The sequence below is a fragment of the Nicotiana tomentosiformis genome, chromosome 5 (genome assembly GCF_000390325.3).
Source record: "Nicotiana tomentosiformis chromosome 5, ASM39032v3, whole genome shotgun sequence".
Classification (NCBI taxonomy): domain Eukaryota; kingdom Viridiplantae; phylum Streptophyta; class Magnoliopsida; order Solanales; family Solanaceae; genus Nicotiana; species Nicotiana tomentosiformis.
In genome coordinates, this window is record NC_090816.1 from 96,415,720 (window position 1) to 96,440,032 (window position 24,313).

At 38.9% G+C, this 24,313-nt stretch overlaps 1 protein-coding gene across 1 annotated transcript; it reads right to left on the reverse strand.

Annotated features, from left to right (window-relative positions):
* Positions 1-3,304: 3,304 nt before the first annotated feature.
* LOC138892834 (uncharacterized) lies at positions 3,305-4,105 on the reverse strand. Its single transcript, XM_070176580.1, has 2 exons — positions 3,820-4,105; positions 3,305-3,675 (listed from the first exon to the last, which is right to left on the reverse strand). The coding sequence occupies exons 1-2, from the start codon at positions 4,103-4,105 to the stop codon at positions 3,305-3,307; spliced, it is 657 nt and encodes a 218-aa protein (XP_070032681.1).
* Positions 4,106-24,313: the final 20,208 nt, after the last annotated feature.

Below are 24,313 nucleotides of genomic sequence, written 5' to 3' on the forward strand. Positions count from 1 at the left end.
TCGGGAATCCCATTCATCAAGCTGGCGATCGGTACGTTCCATACGTCGGGCGTCACGAGGCCCTGGTATGTTTTCTGTTATTATTAATTATATAACTGTAACTTAGTGTTCTGTAGTTTATATTTTATACGTTATGCAGGCTATTGTCCTACATATAGTCTGCCAGATGGGACTGTATATGCAGAAGCATGCCGGCGAGGGAGCGGCCGCTTTGCACGATTACGGTCGGTAGGTTGCAGAGGTGGCTGTCCGGACACTGCAGCGAGCTCGAGAGGATCAGCGCTTGGGACACGACCCTGCTTATGTGGCGCCAGAGCAATACAAACGAGGTAGGGGTGTCATACAAGGGAGGGGTGCCCCACGAGGCAGGAGTGCCCCTCGAGGTAGGGGTATCCCACGAGGCAGGGCTGCCGCACGGGGTCGTGGTGGGCGACGCGGAGGTGGTCCCTAACAAGGGGGCATTGAGGCCCCTATTGATGATGTTGGTGCTGATCTGCCGGGTGACCTACATGACCCGGACGAGTATCCCACCAGCATGCCGTCATACAGCCTTGGGATGCAGCTCACTCCAGGGACTTCGCAGGTGATCCCGTCAGGTCCGTTATTGATCACGGACACGGACCTTCCCGGAGAGGATTGGGAAGCATACTTCCCAGGGTCATCGACCGCTGCTGAGGATCGGCCGACCCGAGATTTGGATAGTGGGCGCCGGCTCAGTTATGGATCATCATTACACGCGCAGGTATGTTTTTATTAGTAATAAATTTAAATTTGTTTTTTCTTTTCTCATTTATTTTCCATAACTTTATTAATTTTCTTATTAAGGCTTCATCCCCGCCCGTCATGGAGGCCCATTTGTGCGATGCTGACATGGCTGCGACGGATGATTATATTTAGGAGCCCGACGAGACCATGGTAAGACAATTTAAATTATTGTGACTTAATATATACTTTCTTATACTGAGCTGACTTATTCTTCTGTAGGTTTCTACTGGACCGACGACCCCTTCTACCGATCCTGCCAGCACCACTGATGATCATGCTGCAGCGCATCCTGCTATAAAGAGGCACCGTGATGAGGATGATCCTGATAGCATAGCCGGGTGGGATGGGATGTGCCTCAGGCCAGCGGCTGCATTGAAGCACACAGGTTGTGGGACACATTGATTATTTTTTTTGCATTTTATGTAAATAATAAAAACATTTTTTTATGTTTATATAATATGCGCATTATGTTTTTATTTCCCCGTTCCTTCTTTATTTTAATACTACAACACAAACACAAAACATAACAACTTAACATAATTTAAATTTAGTACAACTAATGAAAATACATGACACGGGAAACATAAAGATAAAGTAGTACACTCAACAAATACATGTCATTGTTTAGTCACTGCCCCCCATTATTCTCTGCTCCAACCACTTAAATTTCTCTTCCATCTTATTTTTTTCTAATTCTGCCTCTTTCAGTTTCTCCTTTAACTCCGCAATTTCTCGTTTATATTCTTTTTCATATTTACACTGTTTTAAGGTCAAATCATGAAGATAATGCAAAGATCGTTTGTAGCATTCCTTCTTACATGGTTCATCAATCCATACCTCAAAATTACAAAAAGGTTCGTCGGGAACCCCATAAAACTTGTCCACACACATCCAGTAGCGGCGTCCAACTTCACCATCATCCCAACAGTCATTCATCAAACATATTTTTGCCGCACTGGCACCTTGGTACATAAAGGCGTTCAGACATTTGTTAAAGCGTTAAAAAAACCTTGCTTTTATGGAAAGTTTTGCTATTGGTTATTGTTAAGCGCAGAAAATAACTAGAATGTGCCCGTTATTTATAGGCAAGGCAACACACATAACGTAGTATTTAATCGCAATATATATATTCACATAACGTAGTATTTAACTGCGCTATGCTTTGCATGTTAAAGATGATTATAGATACAAAACAGCTTTTTCTCAGACGGGCAGCTTTTCAGTTCGACAAGACAATACACATAACGTAGTATTTAACCGCGATATATATATATATTCACATAACGTAGTATTTAACCGCACTATATATATATATATGTTCACATAACATAATATTTAACCGCGCTATGCTTTGCGTGTTAAAGATGATTACGGATACAAAACATAGTTTTCTCAGACGGGCAACTTTTCAGTTCGACAAGACAATACACATAACGTAGTATTTAACCGCGATATATATATATTCATATAACGTAGTATTTAACCACGCTATATATATTCACATAACGTAGTATTTAACCGCGCTATGTATATTCACATATTTATCAGAAATCTACCTTTAATTCAACTATTTTTGAACTATATTTATCAAATATATTCACATATTTTTCCATTTTTAATCCAATACTATTTTTGATTACATGAACGGGAGGCAGAAACGCATTAATTTACTCAACTGAAAAATGTTAAATATCAATAAGATTTAACAACAATGGAAACATAATTTTATTTGATACATCTTGCAACATAAACAAAACATCTACTTATTACAATATAACCTCATTGATAGTTGGGAACATTAGAAGAACACCCACCACGATCTTGATTACCACCGCCACCCAAACCAGCCGAAGGACATTTTCGACGGTCGTGTCCTGTTTGCGAGCATATACCATATTTATGCGCATAAATGGTATCGCTAACATTCATTTGGTTCTGTATATGCGTTCTCTTCTGCACCTGTATTCGACTCAAATAGTCCTTGTTACACACCATTTTAAATGGTTCCGGCGGCCAATAATGCTCAGCACCCACTGGCTGCAACTACCCACTATAGGTGTTTAAGTAAGCAGTAATACTATATTGTTTATCAACGTAGTTGATTGGCCCTAAACCTGTATGTTGAAAGCACCTGATGGCATGTGAGTACAGCATGTGGTAGATGGACCATTTCCCACAAGAGCATAACTTTTTAGATTCATTTATGGTATGTACATTATTCCCCCGATTTTGATGGATAGCGGTGCGAACTTCAAAAATATTTCTGTCGTGATCATATTGCAAAAATGAATGCTAACGTGCTCGCCGCCTGCATTTCTCAAATCTCTTCATCGGCAGTGGCATAAATTCAACACCCCCTTCCATCAATGACGTTGTAGTTGTACTCTTTTCAATAAACCTCTCCGCCATCTGCTTGAACGACATCCGCACCATGGCTCAATAACCTGTTGAAAGACTCTGACACGTTTGTAGTCAGAATTCCCCATCTTCTTCCACCATCCGCATGTAAAGTCCACTTCTGAAGCTCATGTCGCATCAATTAATGATAGGCTCTCTCGTCTTCCTGCCTGATAGATTCCATGTGCCTCCGGAATTTATGCTCTTGGTGGTCTGTTGCTGCCATCCACACCAAATCATGGAGATCCTTGTTGGGATGTGCCTTCTGGAAATTAGCCTTAAAGTGCCTCACACAGTAACGGTGGTAGGAAAAAGGTTCTTGCCTTGCAGGCAAGTTCTCTACAGAACTTAAGATACCATCATGCCGATCAGATATTAGACAAATGTCGGAATACTGTTTGACAACGTTCTCTTTCAAATGGTTCAAAAACAGCGTCCACGTCTCTTGGCTTTCATTGGCACAAATAGCAAACGCTAGAGGAAATATTTGTCCATTAGCATCTATTGCAACGGCTATCAACAGCTTGCTATCATACTTTCATAGACATAGAGTGCCGTCTATGGATATTACCGGCTGGCAATGCGGAAAACCATCAATTGCTGGTTTAAATGCCTAGAACACGTAATTGAATATATATTCTGATTTTCCCGAACTACGCTCAAGCTTCCATTCAACAACCGTCCCGGGGTTAAAGTGTTGCAGTGCAGCCATGTACTTGGGTAGAGCTGCAAATGACTTATCCCAGTTACCATAAACAATTTCAAACGCACGTTTGCGCCCAAGAAATGCCTTTCTTTTGGCAATGGTATGACCATATTCCTGGTGGACTGATGTAATGCACTCTTTGATTTTATACCTTATGGACGCTTCAACGTGTGGAATAAGGACAAGAGAAATCAAGTCAATATCCAAGTTGTAGTGATTCCCATTGAATGTGTCCATTTCAGATCTGTGAGTGGGAATATATTTACCCACTTTCCACATACGTGTGTTCTTCTTGCTCGCATGCAGCATCCAATGTCAACCCGTAAACCATCTGCGACAAACAACCTTGTATACATCCGGACTTGACTCCCATACCGTCATCTCACGATACTCTTTTATGCTGTACATGTTCGCCGCCCTACTTAGGCACACTTTATCAGGAAAAAACATGTCTTTTGCCAACACCGTTGGTCTAGAATCATCCCACATTGTTGTCCGAATTTCATCAAAATCTCTTGTGAGAGCATCCATATCTGGTATACTTGGCAAGTTATCATGGTAGGGAATCTTCCTTGAATGAAACTGGACTTGGGACTCGTACACTCTTGGTCTAACGGGGGTAGAGCATACTCCCTCGTCAAATCAGGTCACTCATTCTCTTCCTCCTCGTCACCATCCTCACGAGGGAAGGGTGTGTCGTCTCCGGAATCATCAGCATTGTTGTCATAATCACTGTTCTTTTCCTCACTCTGTGCATCTGCCAGATCCCGATTTAATATGTCGTCTTCGGGCAATTGAGTGAGGACAGGTGGTTCAACTTGCTCATTTTCACTGCACAAACAACAAAATAATAAGCTACTGAAATTAATAAATACTTTCCATATAGTTTTATCACTTCACTTACAAGTCGTAACGTGTTGACATTCCTTGATGGACATTATCATGTTGGTGATGACTCCCGGATGGACCACAATGATCCAACACACCAGAACTACGCATATTCCAACTGGGCGTCAGTTCATAACTTGTAAAAGTCATATCTGGCAGGTACCCCCTGTGGAATGTATGAGTGTTAATACAAATTCAATACAACAAAAATATACATCGTAACACTAAGGAAAATCAAAGTTTACCACTCGTCTTGTAGATTATGTAAAGCATGAGAGAAATTATTTTCTCGCTCCTCATTCGCCCGTGGTGATAAGTTTAAATCAGGGCAAACTCTTTCCCCTCAAAGTTTCATCAGCGTCGATGTTAAACTCAGCGTAACAAGCAACCCCTTGCGGAGTGACGGAATACGGATATCTTTCGGTTACTTTAAGGTTCACCGAACATTTCCTCACACTCATTTTATTACATAACAACGATACCAATCTATCGTACTCCATTGTAAGTGGCAACTTAACATGACACTGTGGAGATAAACTATAGCTCACAGAGTTATTAGCCACCACAACTTCACTCCCCCAATAAAATGAAACCCTTACTTTTCGCTCTTCAGACATTATGAAAAAATACTTGAGAATTTAACAAGAAGAAAAATTTGAACGAGAGTTAGGAATATTTTTGAATGGAATTTTGTAAAATCCTAACGCCTTTAAATAAGGTAATGCCTAGCTCGGTGGGCTGAATTGTTTTAGGTATAGCGCTCTTTTAAAGAGCGCTATACCCATTTGAATTATTGTTATGTCAGTTAAACGCATGAGATTTATTGGTGGGCCCACAAAATAAGTATAGCGCGATTATATACCGCGCTATGTAGATAGCGCGGTTTAAAAGAGCGTTATATATAAAAATGTTACTCTTTTTTTAAACACATTTGTCCAAAAGAACCACAAATGGGTTCTGGCCTCCCCTCAAATATGGGGTCGAGATCCCCTCCAGTAGCTTTTCCTCCAATTTTGTCCAATATACCTCTTGATTATTGACACGTGGCAAATATTAAATCAACGGACAAACTTTCTGGTACTCCAACTTCTACAGCTGATTCGGACGTCCGGTCCACCGATGATTGATGGCCATTTCTGTTAATCTTGCAGTGAAATTTCTGTTACACACCTCTCCTTCACCGGAAATATTTTACACACTCAACCTTTTAAAAGTGTGTCTAATAGCCTGTTTGGTCAAGCATCTCAAGAGGCCAGAAGTAATTTTTTTTTTTCAAAAAGCACTTTTTCCTAACTTGGAGTGTTTGGCTAAGCTTTTTGGAGGAAAAATATGCTTTTGGGAAGAAGCGGAAGCAGTTTCTGAGAAACTGAAAAAAATAGCTTCTTCCCAAAAGGTAGAAGCAGAAGCAGTTTTGATTTTTCTTCTTACCAAGAATTCCCTTAACAAAATATAGTATATATCAAAATAACCGTTAAACCTAATACTTAGGATATTAATATATACATATTTCTTATTATTTTTAGGATAACTTTCTAATATATAGTGACTTTAGGGATGAATATTTTTATATTTGTTGAATGATTTTTAATATATTTAACTTATATTAAAAGAATTAAGTACTTTTAAATTTTATTTTCAGATTTTACTTAAATAAAATGAAAAGATTTAATTATTGCATGTAATAACAAATTTTTGAGATTATTTATTTACTTATAATATTAACTATTAAGTAAATATATTCATGTTCTTATTCGTAATTTGATACTTAAAAGTATTTTCTGAAAAACTTGACCAAACACAAATTATTGCCCAAAAGTATTTTTTAGAGTGATTAGCCAAACACAAATTGCTTCTGTCCAAAAGTACTTTTTTCAAAAGCAGTTTTGAAAAAAGCACTTCTCAAAATAAGCTGATTTCTCCAACTTGGCAAAACATCCTATAAGACACACTACTTTTGACCAGATAGCACTTGCGTGTTTACACACACAAAAAATACGCGAAGCCCGTAAAAAATCTCATTTTTGTCTCCCTTCCCCACAGGAAGGCCTCCCCCTCCCTCTAGTCTTCTTCCTCAAACCACCCTCCCCCATCTTCTTCCCCAAGTAGAAATTTTGAAAGAACATAAAATTTTAAATCTAAAGTTGAGCGATTTTTGTTAGTTTATTGTCTAAATATTGTGAAAATTATTTATTTTTGATAGATTTAAAAGTTTTAACAATAGTATTGAAGGATTGGTAAATAAATCTAGAATCCACCATTGTTGGGGTATCGAAAAAAACTTGTAAATTCAATTGGGTCTTGTTGATTATTGGGTTGTTGAACTCAATTTGTTGCTTGATTATTTTCGGCTAGTTGTTTAGATAGTGTGGTTGAATTTTGGTATTGTTGGAAACTTTCTCACAAACAACTATGGTGGCAGCAACAATGATACTTAAGATAGAAAAGGGAAGATGAAGAAGATTGATTTTAATTGTAATTTCTAATATTATTTTTCTTTTTTAAGGTCAATGACATGTGTCACGACCCTATTAGGGCATGACTTTCACGTTATTTGACAAATTGGTCAAGTACAAAAGTGGTGTATCTTAGACACACTTCTGAAAGATTGGGTGTGTAAAAGATTTTCCGTGAACAAGGGGTGTGTACAAGGGATTTCACTGTAAGGTTGATGGGTAAACTATGTATTTTGCCAATTAGAAATGAACTTGAGTATTGGAGAAATGTGGTGGTTGGAATTGGAATGTGGAGAGAGGTTAGTAAACTGTGTTAGAAACAGAAATCAGAATAAATAAAATAAACTGGAAGACAAGGTAAGACAAGAAGAATTTTTGAACTCATATTACACTGTGTGTCCTTAAAGAATTTAATTCGCTCATAATTGCCCAAGGTTTTGAATTAACTGCTCTAGAAACAAAGCAAAATAAACTACTCTATAATAATAGCAATCCAAATTTTAGATATTCAACGAACTTAAAAACCGGAGTAAATCACATTACACTAGATACTTACTTTCTATTAAAAATAGATGAAGAGAAGAGGAAAGAAGGTTTAGATTTTTCATCGGTGAAAACTGAGGCGAAAACTCTTAATTTATAGCCAATAAGTTGGAGTAGGGGTGGGCGTTCAGTACTTCAGTACGGTATTTATGAATTACGATTCGGTACTTCGATATTAGGTATATCAATTGTGCATACCAAATATTGTACCGAAGTAGTTCGGTACGGTTCGATATATTCTTGTTTGGTTCGGTTAGATTCGGTACGGTTTCGGTATCGCATCGTCCCTATCTAACGTGACAAGAAGTGGCACTAGCCTGAGGGCAGCATGGTTTCCAAATTTCTTCCATCTGTCTTACTTGCGTTTAATAAAAGTTCTTCTTAGTCATTTCATGGAGCACATGAAGTCCTCACCATATGATCTAAATTTAAGTTTAATTAGAAGGAGAAAAATATTTTGCAGATGAACAGCTATTACAAATAATCATGTTTTGATGTAATATTGTCACGATCCGAAATTTCCATCCTCGGGACCATGATGGCGCCTAACATTTCACTTGACAGGCAAGCCAACGTTAGATTAGTTTTAAGCCATTATTTTTAAACAAATAAAATTTAATTGATGTCAATTACTGAAATAACTGAAATAAAATGCAGAAAACCATAACAACTAAAATATCTAAATACAACCCTGAATCTGGTGTCACAAGTGCACGAGCTACTAGAATAATACAGATAAAGGTCTGAATGAAAGTAAAGCTGTTGAAAGAAAATACACATCTAAGATAAGATAGAAGGGGACTTCAGGGCTGCGAACGCCGAGCAGTTGTACCTCAAGTCTCCGTACTGATAGTCAACCCGAGCAATCTACAGATCACCACTGGGACCGACTCTAAAATCTGCACAAGAAATGCAGAGTATAGTATGAGTACAACCGACCTCATGTACCCTATAAATGCCGAGCCTAACCTCGATGAAGTAGTGGCGAGGCTAAGTAGGGTCACCTACAATATAACCTATATGCAATATAAAATAATGACAGGAAATAAAAATACATAAACGAAATAATGTAGTAACTCATGAAAATAACTCAATTCTCAAAGAACACCAGTAATACCATAAATACCAATCCTTAGAGTCTCGTACCAAAGTACCGAAACTAACACAATACAATAAGGAATAGAAAACATATAAACTATTGCGACGTGCAACCCGATCCCACCGTACAAAATTATCCTCCCTTATTCTGCCATGTAAATATCAATAATAATAAGTAAATATAAGCTGCGACGCGCAATCCGATCCCACCATATAATCAGAGTCATAATTCACCCTTATTTCACAATATCAATCCAGCCTTATTTCACATGTTGCGACGCGCAACCTAGTCCCACTGAATCAATATATATCCTCCCTTATTTCTCCAAATCAATCCATCCTTATTTCACTTATTGTGGCGCGCAACCCGATTCCACCATATCAATATAAATAAATCAATAAGTGCAATCAATTTAACAACTCAAACCACAAGAATCTCTACGATTAACGAATATGAAAAGTACACAATCAAGAAGGAATCTCATACCAAATCATGAATGGGTACACTTAATACTGAGAAACAAGACACTCAGATATATGACAGATAAAGGGGTACAAGTAATACAATTAAGGCAAATATCAATTAAGCATAGAAGCATGAAAGAAATTAACATTTATAATGCGAGAATAATAAATGACAAGTAACAAGTTAAGGCACGGGAAGCAATTAAGGCATGTAACAATCAAGACATGAAATGCTATAATTAATGAAATACGGGTAGACATGGAAACAAGTAATTGACGGCATATAGACACTCGTCACCTCGCATATATTCCGCTACTCATCAAAATTCACATAGCTCATAGAATCAAGGGTTCCTAATTCCCTCAAGTCAAGGTTAGACCCAACATTTACCTCACTCTGCAATCAACTCAAAATTCAACCATGGCCTTGCCATTCGAACAAGCTTCCAAACCAACCAAATCTAGAAACTTATTTACCAAACGATTCAAAACAAACTTAGAAACTACTCACGAATGAAAGAGGTTCAATTTAAGTCATTATTGAAAAGTCAACAAAAGTCAACCCTAGGATCACTTGGTCAAAACCCGAGATTCGAACCAAAACTCGATTACCCATTCACCCCCGAGCCCGATTATGTAATTCAATTCAAAATTTGACCTCAATTCGAGTTCTAAACCCTAAATTTACAAAAATTACTAATTCTACCTAAATTCCTAATTTCTACTATAAAAATCATAGATTTGATGTTAAAATCTTATGAAATGTAATGGGTAATTGAAAGGAAGTAGATAAAAGTCACTTACCAATGCATTTAGGAAGAAAATCTCTTGGAAAAATTGCCTCTAGGGTGTTTAGGATTGAGAGTTTGAAAGAAATGAGCTAATTCCCGTTTTTCCCCTCTTTTACTCAGCTGCAGTTATCCCAATTGCGACAGATAGTTCGCAATTGCGATCAACCCTTCGCAAATGCGAAGAAGTCACTGAGCTTGTTGTCATCGCAAATGCGATAGTTTGTTTGCAATTGCGAACACCCAGCCTCCGGAATTGCGCACTTTTACTTCGCAAATGCGAAGCCTGATCAAACATTGTTGAGTCGCAAATGCGACTCTTGGAGCGCAAGTGCGATCATTGTGTAGTCCGCAAATGCGATCTTTTCCTCGTAATTGCCAGTCCTGCCCAGTCATCCCATGATCGCAAATGCGAAGTTTCATCCAGACCTCGCAAATGCAAAGATCTGTAGTCCAACGCTAGATGAAAACTTGCACCAGCTATGATTCTAAGTCAAAAACCACTCCGAAACTCACCCGAGTCCCTCGAGCTCCAAGCCAAACATGCACACAAGTCCAAAAATATCATACGGACTCGCTCGGTGATCAAAACACCAAAATCATACCTAGAACTACGAATCGGACACCATGACGAGCTAAAACCACAACACAAAATTATGCTCGCTAGTCGAATATAGTATATGAAATATAGTATCCACATGGATTGGAGTTAAACAGTGTTTTCGTAGTTTATAGCTTTATTGTTATTCAAGATGATCAACAATTTAAATTTGTGTGAATTAAAACTAAAATTAACTAAAAGTCTAAACTATTGGCTAATGACAATTGCAACAATATTAAGCAAAGAAGATATCAATGGGAGGAAATACGGGTTGATTGGATAGATGCAAGATACGTGTTTGGGAATTAACTCTAGTTACTTCACTTCTATGGTTCAAGTGAGTCTCTCGAATTCACTTTATTATGTCCAAACATTAAGTAGAAACTCCTCTCTCGATTAAGTCTCAACCTTACGATATGACTAAGTTAAGCATAGTGAAGATATGTAAGAATTAGTATATGGATAAATTCATCACAATTAAGTTTAAGTCAAAGAAAAACATAAAACATCCAAACCCTTGTCTTGAGTGAGGATGAATGGTGAAATCCTTGTGCTCTTGCTTCTCCCTCATCTCCCTCTTCTCCTTAGCTTCCTTAGGTCTAAATTATGTCTAAAGTCCCAAAAATATCATTTTCCATGTATATATACTAAGTAGGGTCGGGCCCAAATATATACACCTTATCCTACACGAAAAAGAATACTTTTCCCGGACAGGACGTGCGCGGCCGCGCACTTTTCACACTGTAAAACATGAAAGTTGTAGTCCTTAATACGAAATGTCTAAATCATAACTTCCTGTATTTTAATTATAATTTCTCAATATTTTTCGGAGTATTGTATAGAAGATGAAATCATCAATACAAGACATTCATCTATGTTTTCTGGCGAGCTGACGAAGGGGTTCATCCCCACATTTTGAAATCAGAAGCTATTTAAGAATCAGATATGAACTTGAGTATTATAGAAAGTTGGTGGTTGGAATTGAAATGCGGAGAGAGAGGTTAGTAAATTATGTTCGAAATAGAATAAGTTCAGATTGGAAGAAAACTTTAGGTAAAACAAGATGAAGTTCAAAGTTCAGATTACACTGCGTCCTTAAATAATTTAATCGCTCACAATTACCCAAGGTTTTGAATTAACTTCTGTCACGATAAAACAAAATAAACTACTTTGTAATAGTAGCACTCCAAATTTCAGTTATTCAATTAACTTAAAGAATGGAGCAAATCACACTAGACACTTACTCTCTTTGAAAACAAATAAAAAGAAGAGGAAAGAGGGTCTTTAATCTTTCAATGGTGAAAATTGAGGCGCAAACTCTTAATTTATAGCCAATGAATTGGAGATTCAAAAGGTGCGAACATACCTGTTTGGAAACAAGGGTGAACAGCCTAAGTGACTATCCGTAAATTGTTGTTTAAATTTCAGTTAATGACTGTATGGGAAATGCCACATGACTTTACGAAAAAGTTACAAAAATAAAAATTAAAGAAACAATATTTGTTCAAAAAAATATATCAAGCAATCAGATCATTTAACCGAAAACAAAACTGAAGCCGAATCGAGCGACGATAGCGATAACGCAAAGATTACCTTCTTTTTAACTGTTTAAGAGCTAGCAGAAATACTTTTCAATATAAGCACAATAACTTTCTTCTCTTTATTTCATATATGATAACATCCCTTTATTTTTTTCATTCACACCATACAGAAAAACCAAACAATTTCCCACATGAATGACCATTTGTTAAAAGACATGTAGATTTTTTTTTAGATTGCGCTATTAAGAATTAGTTACCTCTAGATAAATAGATTACCCTTTGAATTTTCCTTGTGAATACCTATCGGATATACTTTCTCAATCGGTAAATGTGATATTCTTGAACCATCGAACTTTGATATATACCTAGACAACATAAGTCACTCAATTAATTCTTAACTGTTTTTGGTCCTCATTATTGTATTCGTTTTAGTCGTGAACATCACCTAATTTTATGAGTGCGTAGAGAATTAGGTTTATAATCATTCTACTTGAAGCAACTTACACATAATACTCATATAGGTGATTCCTAAATGTGCAACCCGTAGATACACAGTTTGCTCATGTCATCTCAAACTTAGAAACCATTAAAAAGACTTAGCACTTTATCTGTGTTTCTCAATATTGTCTTGTTACAAGAATGGTTTGAGTTTATTGACAATGTTGAACCGTTATTTATAAAATTATTCGTACCTAGATCTTGGGATCTCTAATTTTCTAGGTAGAGCTACTGTCATGATGGCTTATCCTCAGCCATAGTCACATTCCTCTCGATGATCTTTCAACCACCTCTCTAGTTAGGTCTTTTGCAAGTTAATTCAAACATTATTTATTGACTTTACTTAGTCAATTGTGATAATTCTACTACAGAGTAGTTGTCTAAAGGTAATGTCTCTTTGTCGTATGTGAAGAGATTTCTCGTTAAAGATCCCGCCATTCCCATTGGTGCTTGACTATCACAATGTTTGCATATAGGTGGCAATGGTTTGGGATAAAATAGAATATCTTTCAAGAAATTCCGAATTCAGCTTTTTCACGAGCCTTGTCTAAAGTTATGAACTTAGACTCCATCGTAGAGCGGGCGATGCATGTCTGTTTGGACAAGTTTCTAAGATAATGCTCCTCCACTCACTTATGGATTTAGTTTCGGGTGATCTTGTGACCCATTGTATCACTATATACCCCAATCACCGCATGATACTTATTATAGTATAAAGTAAAGTTTTGGGTTTGCTTCAAATCCCCTAAAACTCGTTTCATTGTCATCTAATGAGTTTGATCAGAATTACTTGTATCGACCCAATTTGCTTATCACATAAGCTAAATCAGGTAGTGTACAATTCATGATGTACATTAAACTAATTGAGACGTACTTTGTCCTTTATTCCTTGCAAGAGCAAGGTTTATATCAATCACAATCTTTGCAACTTTGAAGTCCAAATACTTGAACTTTTCAAGTACCATTTCAATGTAATGAGATTGCGATAATGTTATACCTTGAGGAGTCTTAAGGATCTTGATTTCCAAAATTAATTCGGCAGTTCCTAAGTCTTTCATGTCAAACTTACTTGTAAGCATGCGCTTTGTAGCATTTATGTTAGCATTGTCATTATTCAATATCAACATCGCATCCACATATAAACAAACAATGACTACATGATTTGAAGTAGTGTTAATGTAAACACATTTATCACATTTAATAATTTTGAAACTATTTGACAACAACGTATGGTCGAATTTTGCTATGGATCTACAAGCTAGGACTTATATGTTGTTTCAAAGCTGGTCTGAATGTAAAGGTGCCATCTTCTATTCCAAATTGTAGGCTTTTGAACTCCTTACTCGTCCATATGGATGCCATAATATTATTATTAGTATGGCTCGATCCTAAGATCCAAATGTGCTGGCAAAACTGAAACATGTCTCTTGCTACAGACCTCATATCGAAGGTCAATTGGCATTTCAAACAAGAGGTGAATTAGTTATGAATATTTCCTGAAGGATTCATTCTTTAGAAGTTATCAGATTTTAGTGCAATCTCTACAAAATTTTGCTGTTTGTTTTCCTTTAGTAAACAGTTATTTATTTGATACAGTTTAAGTTACATATGCTAACAATATATTTTTTTTTACACTATTAATGTAGTTTAACCAACTATAATAAGTTATTACTTTATTTTTTGATTACCATACCATGCTTGATATAGGGATTTGTTGTAACATCAACTTAACCTCATATTGAAAATTTATTTATATTGTCAATGCACATAACATTAAACGCTATTTGATATTATAACTTATAGTCAATGAAGTTTCTTGTTAAGTTTCCATTTATACAATAGCTTCACCATTTTAATTAACTATTCAACTTAAGTTAGCTAGAATCAAACGGGGCCAAAAACATGTTTGGGCTACTACTATTGGTTGTGCATACTGCTTGCGTCCCCAAAATCAAGTAGTTGAATTCTTGTGACCTGGGTTTTCCTGGTAAAAGAAAACTTAGCATGAGATTTTGTTTCCATATTCTGTAGACCTCTTGATGACTGACAATATTAGTTTGTTATGGATCTTGAAAATGTTTAAACACAAAGTGTTTACTCGTAAAATGGTACAGTTAAATTTATTGCGTGATTTATAGACAAACGAACTGATTTGATCCAAAATGATAAATAAATTAAATTAAAAGTAAGACTTAGCGTTAAAATCAAAGGAAATAACGAGCTTGGCTTCGGAAGCAATGCTTTCGAGGACAACAATAAGAGCAATATCAGACAGAAAGTAAAGTTGTATTATTTAGCTTGAGAAAAAAGTATAGCATAAGTTTTTCCACAGATTTCCTGTCCTTACAATGGTTGTAGAAGTCCATATATAGCTATGCCTAGGAAACAAGATCCTAGGATCAAGACCCTCTTAAATGACAATAATGGGAGCCATTGATGAATATGTAACGGCAGACCATGGATGTCAAAATTCTCTGCAACGGTGTCTATTTAATATTGAGGAATATTTTTTTATTAAATAACATCTGGTGACAAACATTCGTTTACTTTTGTTGATTATGTTCCCTTCGGGATTTACCCGATATCAACTGAAGTTGTTGCCCTCGATCTTGGTTTTCACTCGATTCATCTTATGTCTGTCTCCGGTTTCACGTGTCACGCAATTATTCGATCATTTAATATAAACTGATTTTACCCTATACAGATTGTCCGTATACTTTCTTGGTGAAGATCCCTTTCTTGGCGGAAAATTTTCTAAAACCCTTTGAGCAATTTTTGACGCTTAGTAAGACGCACATCTCCTCGCATTTAATACTCCGAACACGTGTTATCCCACGATTCAGTAATATTTTTTTCTGTTCTCGAGGTAATCATGGCCATGATTTTTGCCGTCTATATCTTTACTTATACTCATTTTTTTACTTCCTTCACTTCTAAAGCCCTCATAAGTTCATTATCTTTTCTGCCCTTTAACCTTCTTTAATTTTCATCACTTTCCAACTTTCTTTGCTCTTAATTCTTTATTATCATGGCTTCTTTCATTGAGTCTTCTAAAAGCTCTAGTCTTCTCTTCGGTGGAGGACCTAAGAAAAACAAAGATAAAGAGGTTTGATGTTGATGCTGACCCTCCTACGATGAGCATCATCATACCTAAACACTTGAGCACTGCTAATGACTTCCAAGAGAAGCTCCCTTATGCAAATCCTCGAACGTGGCCTGTTAGCAGGTATTCTTCATCTATTTTCCCTTCCAGTATCCCTACTGTGAAGGATGAATGTAACTGTAAAGACCTAAATATCATTGCTCCTGACCTGGTGGAGCAGGTGACCTTTACCAAGAAGGATTTTACGTATGTTTATACGTACTCCTTCACTTTATGTCTGTTTTCTTTTAGCGGGGACTTGACCCCGTGATTTTGGAGTTATGCCATCGGTATTAGGTTTGCTTGGCACTAGTAGGCTCTTCTGTGTGGCGAACGGTGGCTTGTCTATGCAAGTTGTGCACGAAGACGGGGGAAACCCTAACCCTGGCACATATAATGAACCTCTACTCCCCCAAAATCTTCCGTGGGGGAGTAATAAATTTCAGCAAGCGTGGCCACCATGCTCTGCTTACCAGCATAGATGATGACAATGATCGTGAGTGGATGGAGCAGTTTGTCGTCATTTCTACCAAGGATCATCCCGCCTACAACTCCATCTTTTCCTGAATCATGGAGTCGTCCACGTAAGTTTACAATCTACCTCTTTCTTCATAAAAGACTGTTCTATGTTATTGCTAACCCTTTTACTTCCATTATTCAGCTACTCGGTGGACACCACCAAGGGTTGAAGGTCTATATCACTGGGTTCAGAAGATTCTAGACATTACTACGCCAGATACCTGTTGGTGGAAGGAGTTGGCCCCCAAATACGGGTGGAAGGCCAAGAACCATAATAAAATGATTGTTTCTACTTTTCCGTCTCTATATATACATAAGCAAAATTTGCTAACCATACCTTTTTATTTGATTCAGGACTCCCGCAAGGTTTCGTTACCTGCCCGAAGTCGAGGTTTTGACCGACCATGCGGAGGCTGTGCGGTTGTTGCATGAGGCTCTTACTCGGACCGGTGCCCTCGGATCTGCCGCCGGTGTAGGTGCTTCCTCCAGAAGTCCCTATCCAGAGAACAAGCAACCAAAAAGGCAGCGTTCTTCCCTAACTGGGAATAAAAATAAGAAAATAAAGAAGGCCATACCCGAGCCGGCTGCAACCACTGTTATAATCGATAATGACGGGGAAGCCAATGATGAAGAGGCTCCCCTTCAATGGAGACAATGATTTTCGTCAGCTCAACAAAATGCTCAATCTGAAAATCTTAGAACCCCAACCGAGGGCAGGGTCCGAGCACTCTGGGAAGAAATAGATTTGGTGGAGAATGTCGATTCTTCTTTTCCAGTCCCACTTGTTGTTTCCGCTCCTATGAGGTTGGATATCGGGCCTCTTCTGCCTTTGGTTGATGAGAAACCAATAATCAACATTACCTCTGTCGCAGTTGCTTCTCAACCTACAACACCATCAGCTTTATCTTCCTTCAGACCAGTTATGCCTTTATCACCAGCAACTGTAACATCTCCTCCACCGGTCACAAGCACCCGAGAAGTGAGTATCTCCCCTCCCCAGTCCCCTGACCATGGGAATTTGAGGCATAACTACTCACCCCCTTCTCTAAAACCCCGAGGGAGGTGGAGCGTTACTCTCTCGGTTTCAACGGAGTGCCATCTGCTGTCCAGGCCAGTGGAGCTTGCCAACTATCTGAAGCCTCTGGCTTCGGAGAAAGATAAGAAGAAAATACACTCTCTTTTAGGGGAGTGTATGTTGAATAATGATATGCACAATGCGGCAACCGTACTACTTGTTCTCTCACTATTTGTTTTTATTCACCTGCTATAACCGGGTTTCTAACTTTGATATATGCTTTGCAGGCCAATTTCATCACTTCGGAAGGTCTTCAAATATTGATCCTTGATAAAGAAAGACTCATATCCGAGCGGGATCAGCTATTGATCGAGATGAATTAACTCGCTGCACGTATCCCGGTGCTTGAGGCAAAGACTGCTGAAGCGGCCAAGCTTGAGGCCCGATTACAACAGAGTGAGCAGAAGGTGATGGCTCACAGTCAAGTAGCCACTCAGCTACATGCACAACTTCAAGACGCAAAGGCTAGGTGGCCTGAGTCTCAAGATGTTGCTCTTGCTGCTACTAAGCGCGATTCTACCTCCATTGAACGAGCAAATAATTTGGAGGCAACTTTGAACTCCAAGGTTAAGAGGCTCCTGCTACGAGTCTTCGGGCAGCTTGTCATGCTGAAGATAATCGATGAACTCATTCCTCCAGTCCCATACTATGTTGGTTGTATTTACTTCACAATACTTGTCCACATACAATACCGAATGCATGAGTTGAACGACAGTATCGGAGTCCGTCCCTTTTATTTTCGTGGATGACCCCAAATTTGCTAATGCATCGGCTTCCACATTCTCTTCTCTCGGGATCTGTGTGATCGACCACTCCATGAATTGTGAGCAAAGCTTGAACTTTAATCACATATTGTTGCATGTGTTCCTCCTTCGTGTCAAAAATTCCATATACTTAATTTACTACCAATTGGGAATCACATTTGATTTCATTGACCTCGGAGCCAAACCCCTGGGCAAATTCAAGTCATGCAATCAAAGCCTCATACTCAGCTTCATTGTTAGTCAGCGGAACAGTTTTTATGGCCTGCCTCAAGGTTTCCCCTGAAGGCATGATTAGGACTACCCTGAGCCCGGACCCTTTTGGAAGCTTTGTCCGTGAACAGGGTCCAAACTCCTGATGTCGTTTCTGAAACCATCACCGCTTCTTTTGGGGCCAAAGGCAGTAACCCGAGACTGAAATCGACGACAAAGTCGGCTAAAACTTGTGATATGATTGAAGTCCTGGGCTTATATTCAATATCAAATTCACTAATTTCAACTGCCCATTTGGCCAACCGACCCGACAACTCACGTTTGTGAAGGACATTCCGCAGGGGAAAGGTTGTCACAACGACTATCGGGTGACACTGAAAATAAGGCCTAAGCTTTCTAGAGGTGACTACGAGAGCTAAGTCTAGTTTTTCGAGGTGCGGATAACGAGTTTCCGCTCCTAAAAAATATTTGCTAACATAATAGATAAGAGATTGCGTACCTTCTTCCTCCCAGAATAGAATGACACGTACCGCTACCTCAAAGACCGCTAAATATATCAGCAATTGTTCGCCTTCCCCCGATTTTGATAGTAGCGAAGGGCTTGATAGATAACGTTTCAGGTCTTTTAAGGCTTGTTGTCATTCTGGAGTCCATTCGAAGTTGTTGTTCTTCTTCTTCAAAAGTGAGAAGAAGTGATGACATTTTTCTGAAGATCGAGAAATGAACCTGCTTAGAGCGGCCAATCTTCCGTTTAGCCTTTGGATTTCTTGCACACTTGTCAGCTGGTCTCGGATGTCCTCGATGGATTTGATCTAATCAGGATTCACCTCGATCTCCCTTTGTAACACCAGAAAACTTAAGAATTTACCGGAGCTAACCCTGAACGCGCATTTTTTGGGGTTAAGATTCATGTTGTGCTTCCTTAGGATATCGAAGGTTTCCTCGAGGTATTTTAAATGGTCACCTGCATTCAAAGTGCCAAAGTTTGTTATGAACGAAATCTTTTCCTGATCCTCTGAGTTCATCTTAATTTGATTGTACCCGGAATAGGCATCGAGAAAACTCATCAACCCATGCACGACCGTTGCATAAATAATTTGATCAATTTTTGGCAGCGGGAATGAGTCTTTCGAGAACGCCATATTCAAGTCTTTGTAATCTACGCACATTCGAAATTTGTTATTCTTTTTTGGAACTGCAACTATATTAGCTAGCCAGCCGGGATACTTTACCTCTCATATTGAACCGATGTCAAGTAATCGATTTATCTCTTCCTTAACAAACTCGTTTATGACCTCGAATATCGGGCGTTTCTTTTGCCTTACCGAAGGGATGCTTAGGTCCAGGTTTAACTTATGCACGACCACCTCTAGGGGGATACTTGTCATATCCGAGTGCGACCATGCAAAACATTCTACGTTAGTTTTAAGGTAATCAATAAATCTTGACCTAAGCTTGGGATTGAGTCTTGTTCCCAAGTGAAATTTTCTCTCCAGGAATTCCTCGAATAGAGCTACTTGCTCGAGATCTTCCATTGTGGACTTGGTTGTTTCTGTCTCTTCCGGTACCTGAAAGTATCTCGGTACCTGGTGGGATTTCGGCGCCCCCTCGTCTTTATCATCTTCGCTCATCTCGGGAGTAGGTGCAGGTTCCTGTAATAGCTATTTGTTGAGTTTCTTCCTCTTACTGCTGGAAACTGACACTGCGTTCATTTTTTTTGTTGCCAGTTCATCTTCTCTTATCTACTTGATTCCCTTTAGGGTCGAGAATTTTAGCAGTTGGTGATAAGTTGATGGTACAACCTTCATCTTATGCAACCATGGTCTATCAAGGATTATTTTATAGCCCATGTCACCGTCCACCACTTCAAATAAGGTGGTCTTTGTGACCCCTTCAGCATTCGTGGGTAGCAGGATCTCCCATCGGGTTGTCACACTCGCTAAACGAGGAGCTTTGTTGCCAGAATGAGGCTTTTGGTTAATTTGGCTTGTTCCAATACTCTCCATTGAATGATGTTGTTTGAACTTCCTGGGTCAACCAAAACACATTTAATCTTGAAATCTAGAACATTAAGAGAAATTACTAGGCATTGTTGTACTGCAGAAGAAGTCCATCGGCGTCCTCTCTGTGAAGGTGATGTCGTCTTCGGTGACTTCCCGTAGTCTCTTGGTGTGAGTCACTAATACCTTGGTCTTCTTGGCTCCTGAGAAAGTTACACCGTTGATCTCATTCCCCTCAAAAATCATATTGATAGTTAGTCGAGGAGGGTCTTCCCCTATCTTTAAGGGTTCTACATTTTCTCGGCAGCGACCATAATTGTTCTTGGCCCAATCACTCAAGAACTCCTGAGATGGCTATTCTTCAGCAATGTTGCCACCTCATCGCATAAATGTCGGCAGTCCCCAATTATGTGATCGTCAGTTCCATGATATTTGCACCATATGTTGGGATCCCTCTTGATTGGATCGGATCTGATTGACCTCGGGAACCGTGCTTCCTTGATGTTTCTCATTGCCGATACCAGCTCCACTATGCTGATGTTGAAGTTATAATCCGACAACCTGGGATATGAGGAATCCCGGGTCCCCGGTACCTCTTTTTCTTGTAGCAACCTGTTGTTCCGATCGCGGTCAGTTCTTCTATCAGGAGCGAACCTATCCGACGACCGGAACCCTTTGCTGTCGCGGACTTCGGCTCTCTCGTAAGGCAAGAATCAACTTTTGGAAGATCGTCGGTCTGCATCAAAATCATCCTTGAACTTATCCCGGTTCTTATCTCGATCCCGTCCCTTGGTTGATGCCGGGAAGCTGAGCTGGTCATCTTCTATCCTTATCTTTGATTCATAATGGTTATGGACGCCCGCCCATGTGGTTGCTTGGAACTCGAGCAGGCTTTCTTTCAACTTTCGAGAGGATTTGAAGCTTCTCAGGTTCAAATCCTCAGTGAATGTCTCAGCTTCCCATTCATCTGGCATGACCTGTAACATCATCCTTTCTTTCCGGAACCTGACCACGAACTCACACAGCAATTCAGACTCTCCTTGTGAAATTCTAAATATGTCTGCCTTCCGGGCATGGAACTTCCTGGCCCCGACATTGGCCTTAATGAAAGAATCTGCGAGCATCTCAAAGGAATCTATTTAGTGTTCGGGTAGGAGTGAATGCCATTTTAAGGCCCCTTTCGTAAGGGTTTCTCCGAATTTCTTCGGCAGAACTGACTAAATCTCATGTTGGGCCAAGTTATTTCCTTTCACTGTTGTTGTGTAAGTCGTGATGTGCTCCTGAGGGTCCAAAGTAGGGGTGGGCATAATACTGACCGAACCGAAAAAACTGACCCAACCGTAAACATCGGTTTTTTCGGTTTCGGTTTTTCGGTTTATTCGGTCGGTTTGCGGTTTATGTTTTTTATAATTTCGGTGTTCGGTTCGGTGTTCGATTTTACAACTTCGGTTTTCGGTTAAACCAAAAAACCAAAGTTTTCATAGAGGACATAGTTTTCTCGAGCATGTCTGTCCGCTTTCAAACAAATGTAGTAAATTCAGAATGGTCTACTAAGACCTTTAGATGAAAACTCATGCAGTATTCTTCATTGAATCATTGCACATTAGAATAAACTAACTTGATATAGTTTATTTCAAAATATATGTTGTTTTAAAATAACAGAAAGCTGCTGAACATTTATCTAAGGGGGAAGATTGGGAAGAAACAAAATAGAAATTATACAAATGTACTATCATATCCAGATCTTTACCAGAATCATGCATGGTCACGCTGCATCGTGTCAACACAGAGGAATTAAAATTATTTCTACGACCATACTCTGTTTCGAACATCAAATGAAGGCTATTATAGTTGGATGCAACTTTCTCATTATATTGGAAAGCACTTGATGTAATTTGTTCAAAACCGACCGAATTAAACTGAAAATCGACCGAACTGAATTAGCAAAAATCGAAGAAACCTAACTAATTTTGGTTCGGTTATTGGTGCACCAAATAGAAAACCAAAAATAGAAAAAACCGAACCGAACTTCATAAAAACCGAACCGAACCGGTCGACGCCCACCCCTAGTCCAAAGTCCTATCGTACTTCGGTATATCTGGAATTTAGAACCGTTTCAGGATCAATTCTGGTGCTGCGCTCGGTTTAAACGACAATTGGTTGTACTTCTTCGAGCTCGGGCCCTTCAACACCGGTGGTGCGCCCGGAATTTGGTCCATTCGAACGTGGAACTCTTTCGCGCTGTGATCCATCTGCTCGTTCATTTCTCTCATGAATCTCATGAGTTTGATCTTGAAGGGATCATTACTGTTGTCATTACCGGATCCGTTACTGGTCTCCCTGGCTCTGTCGAAGCCGACCTCACCCCCCGGGTGTTATTATCAACTCTTTCAGCTGCTTGATTTGCAGGAGTGCCAAGAGAATTGGGACCTCTTCCGTTCGCGTTGTTGGAAGCGCATGATAATGCGTGCTTTAGTTCTATCATGACCTGGTCTTGCCTCGAGAGATGGCCCATGATGGCCTTTTGCTGCTCTCTCAAGATCCTTACTGTTTCCACAACATGCTCATCCTCAACGTCATCATGAGTTATCTCCTGCACATGTCGGGGATATTGTCCGTCATGGATCGGAATGCTACTTCCTCCTCGTTGCGGGTGCCACTGCTTGTATCCTCATGTTGAGGCAGATTTTCGTGTGCCTTAACGTTGTGCGCGATGTTGACATCGTTAACCATTGTTTTGATTTTTGCTATGAAACAAAGAATCAAACAAGTTAGTAATAGATACAAGGATCAACTCAATTACGCAGATGTCTAAGCCTCGCGGTGGGCGCCAAACTGTTTACCCGTAAACTGTACAGTTGAATTTGTTGCGTGGTTTATAGACAAGCAAACTGATTTGATCCAAAATGATAAATAAATTAAATTTAAAGTAAGACTTAGCGTTAAAATCAAAGGAAATAACAAGCTTGGCTCCGGGAGCAATGCTTCCGAGGACAGCAGTAAGAGCAATATTAGACAGAAAGTAAAGTTGCATTATTTAGCTTGAGAATAAAGTATAGCATACGTTTTTCCAGAGATTTCCTGTCCTTACAATGGTTGTTGAAGTCCCTATATAGCTATACCTAGGAAACAAGATCCTAGGATCAAGCCCCTCTTAAATGACAATAATGGGGGCATTGATGAATATGTAATGGCAGACCATGAATGCTAAAATTCTATGCAATGACTGTGTATTTAATATTGAGGAATATTCTTCATTAAATGTCATCTGGTAACAAACATTCGTTTACTTCCGTTGACTGCGTTCCCTTCGGGATCTTACCCGATATCAACCGTAATTGTTGTCCTTGGTCTTGATTTTCACTCGATTCATCTTCCGCTTGCCTCTGATTCCACGTGTCATGCAATCATGATCATTTAATATAAAATAATTTTACCCTATACACAAAGCACGCCGACCGAAATTTGAGTATTTTAGAAGCAAAGAGAACTGAAGCTACAGATAAATGGTGAAAATGCATCTGTTCCTTTTGTCAAAATGCCAGAATTCTTGGTCGAGAACTAGTAAATGGGATAAATAAATATATTATGTTTTTGGCTGGAAATATTACTATGTGGACAGTTTGTTGAAGACAGTGAAGGTTCTCCAGCTATAGATTTTACAATCTCATGCTTTTGCTTGACTTGCCTAAACAGTCTGCACATGAATGGAGTCATACACAAAACAAGAACGCATGTTCAAAATTGCTAGGTGTATCCATAGTAAACACACCTCTTAAATCCCTGCTTTTTCTTAATCAAACAAATTATTGGTTTCTTATTTACCAAAACTTATGCACAATAAAAGATGGAGATGGTGA

Excerpts from the sequence above, each read along its gene's own strand:
- LOC138892834 (XM_070176580.1), bottom strand. The coding sequence starts at position 4,105 with ATGGACACATTCAATGGGAATCACTACAACTTGGATATTGACTTGATT. Across the intron at positions 3,676-3,819 it reads TGTTGAATGGAAGCTTGAGC|CCGTTGCAATAGATGCTAAT; the intron begins GTAGTTCGGGAA and ends AGCTGTTGATAG.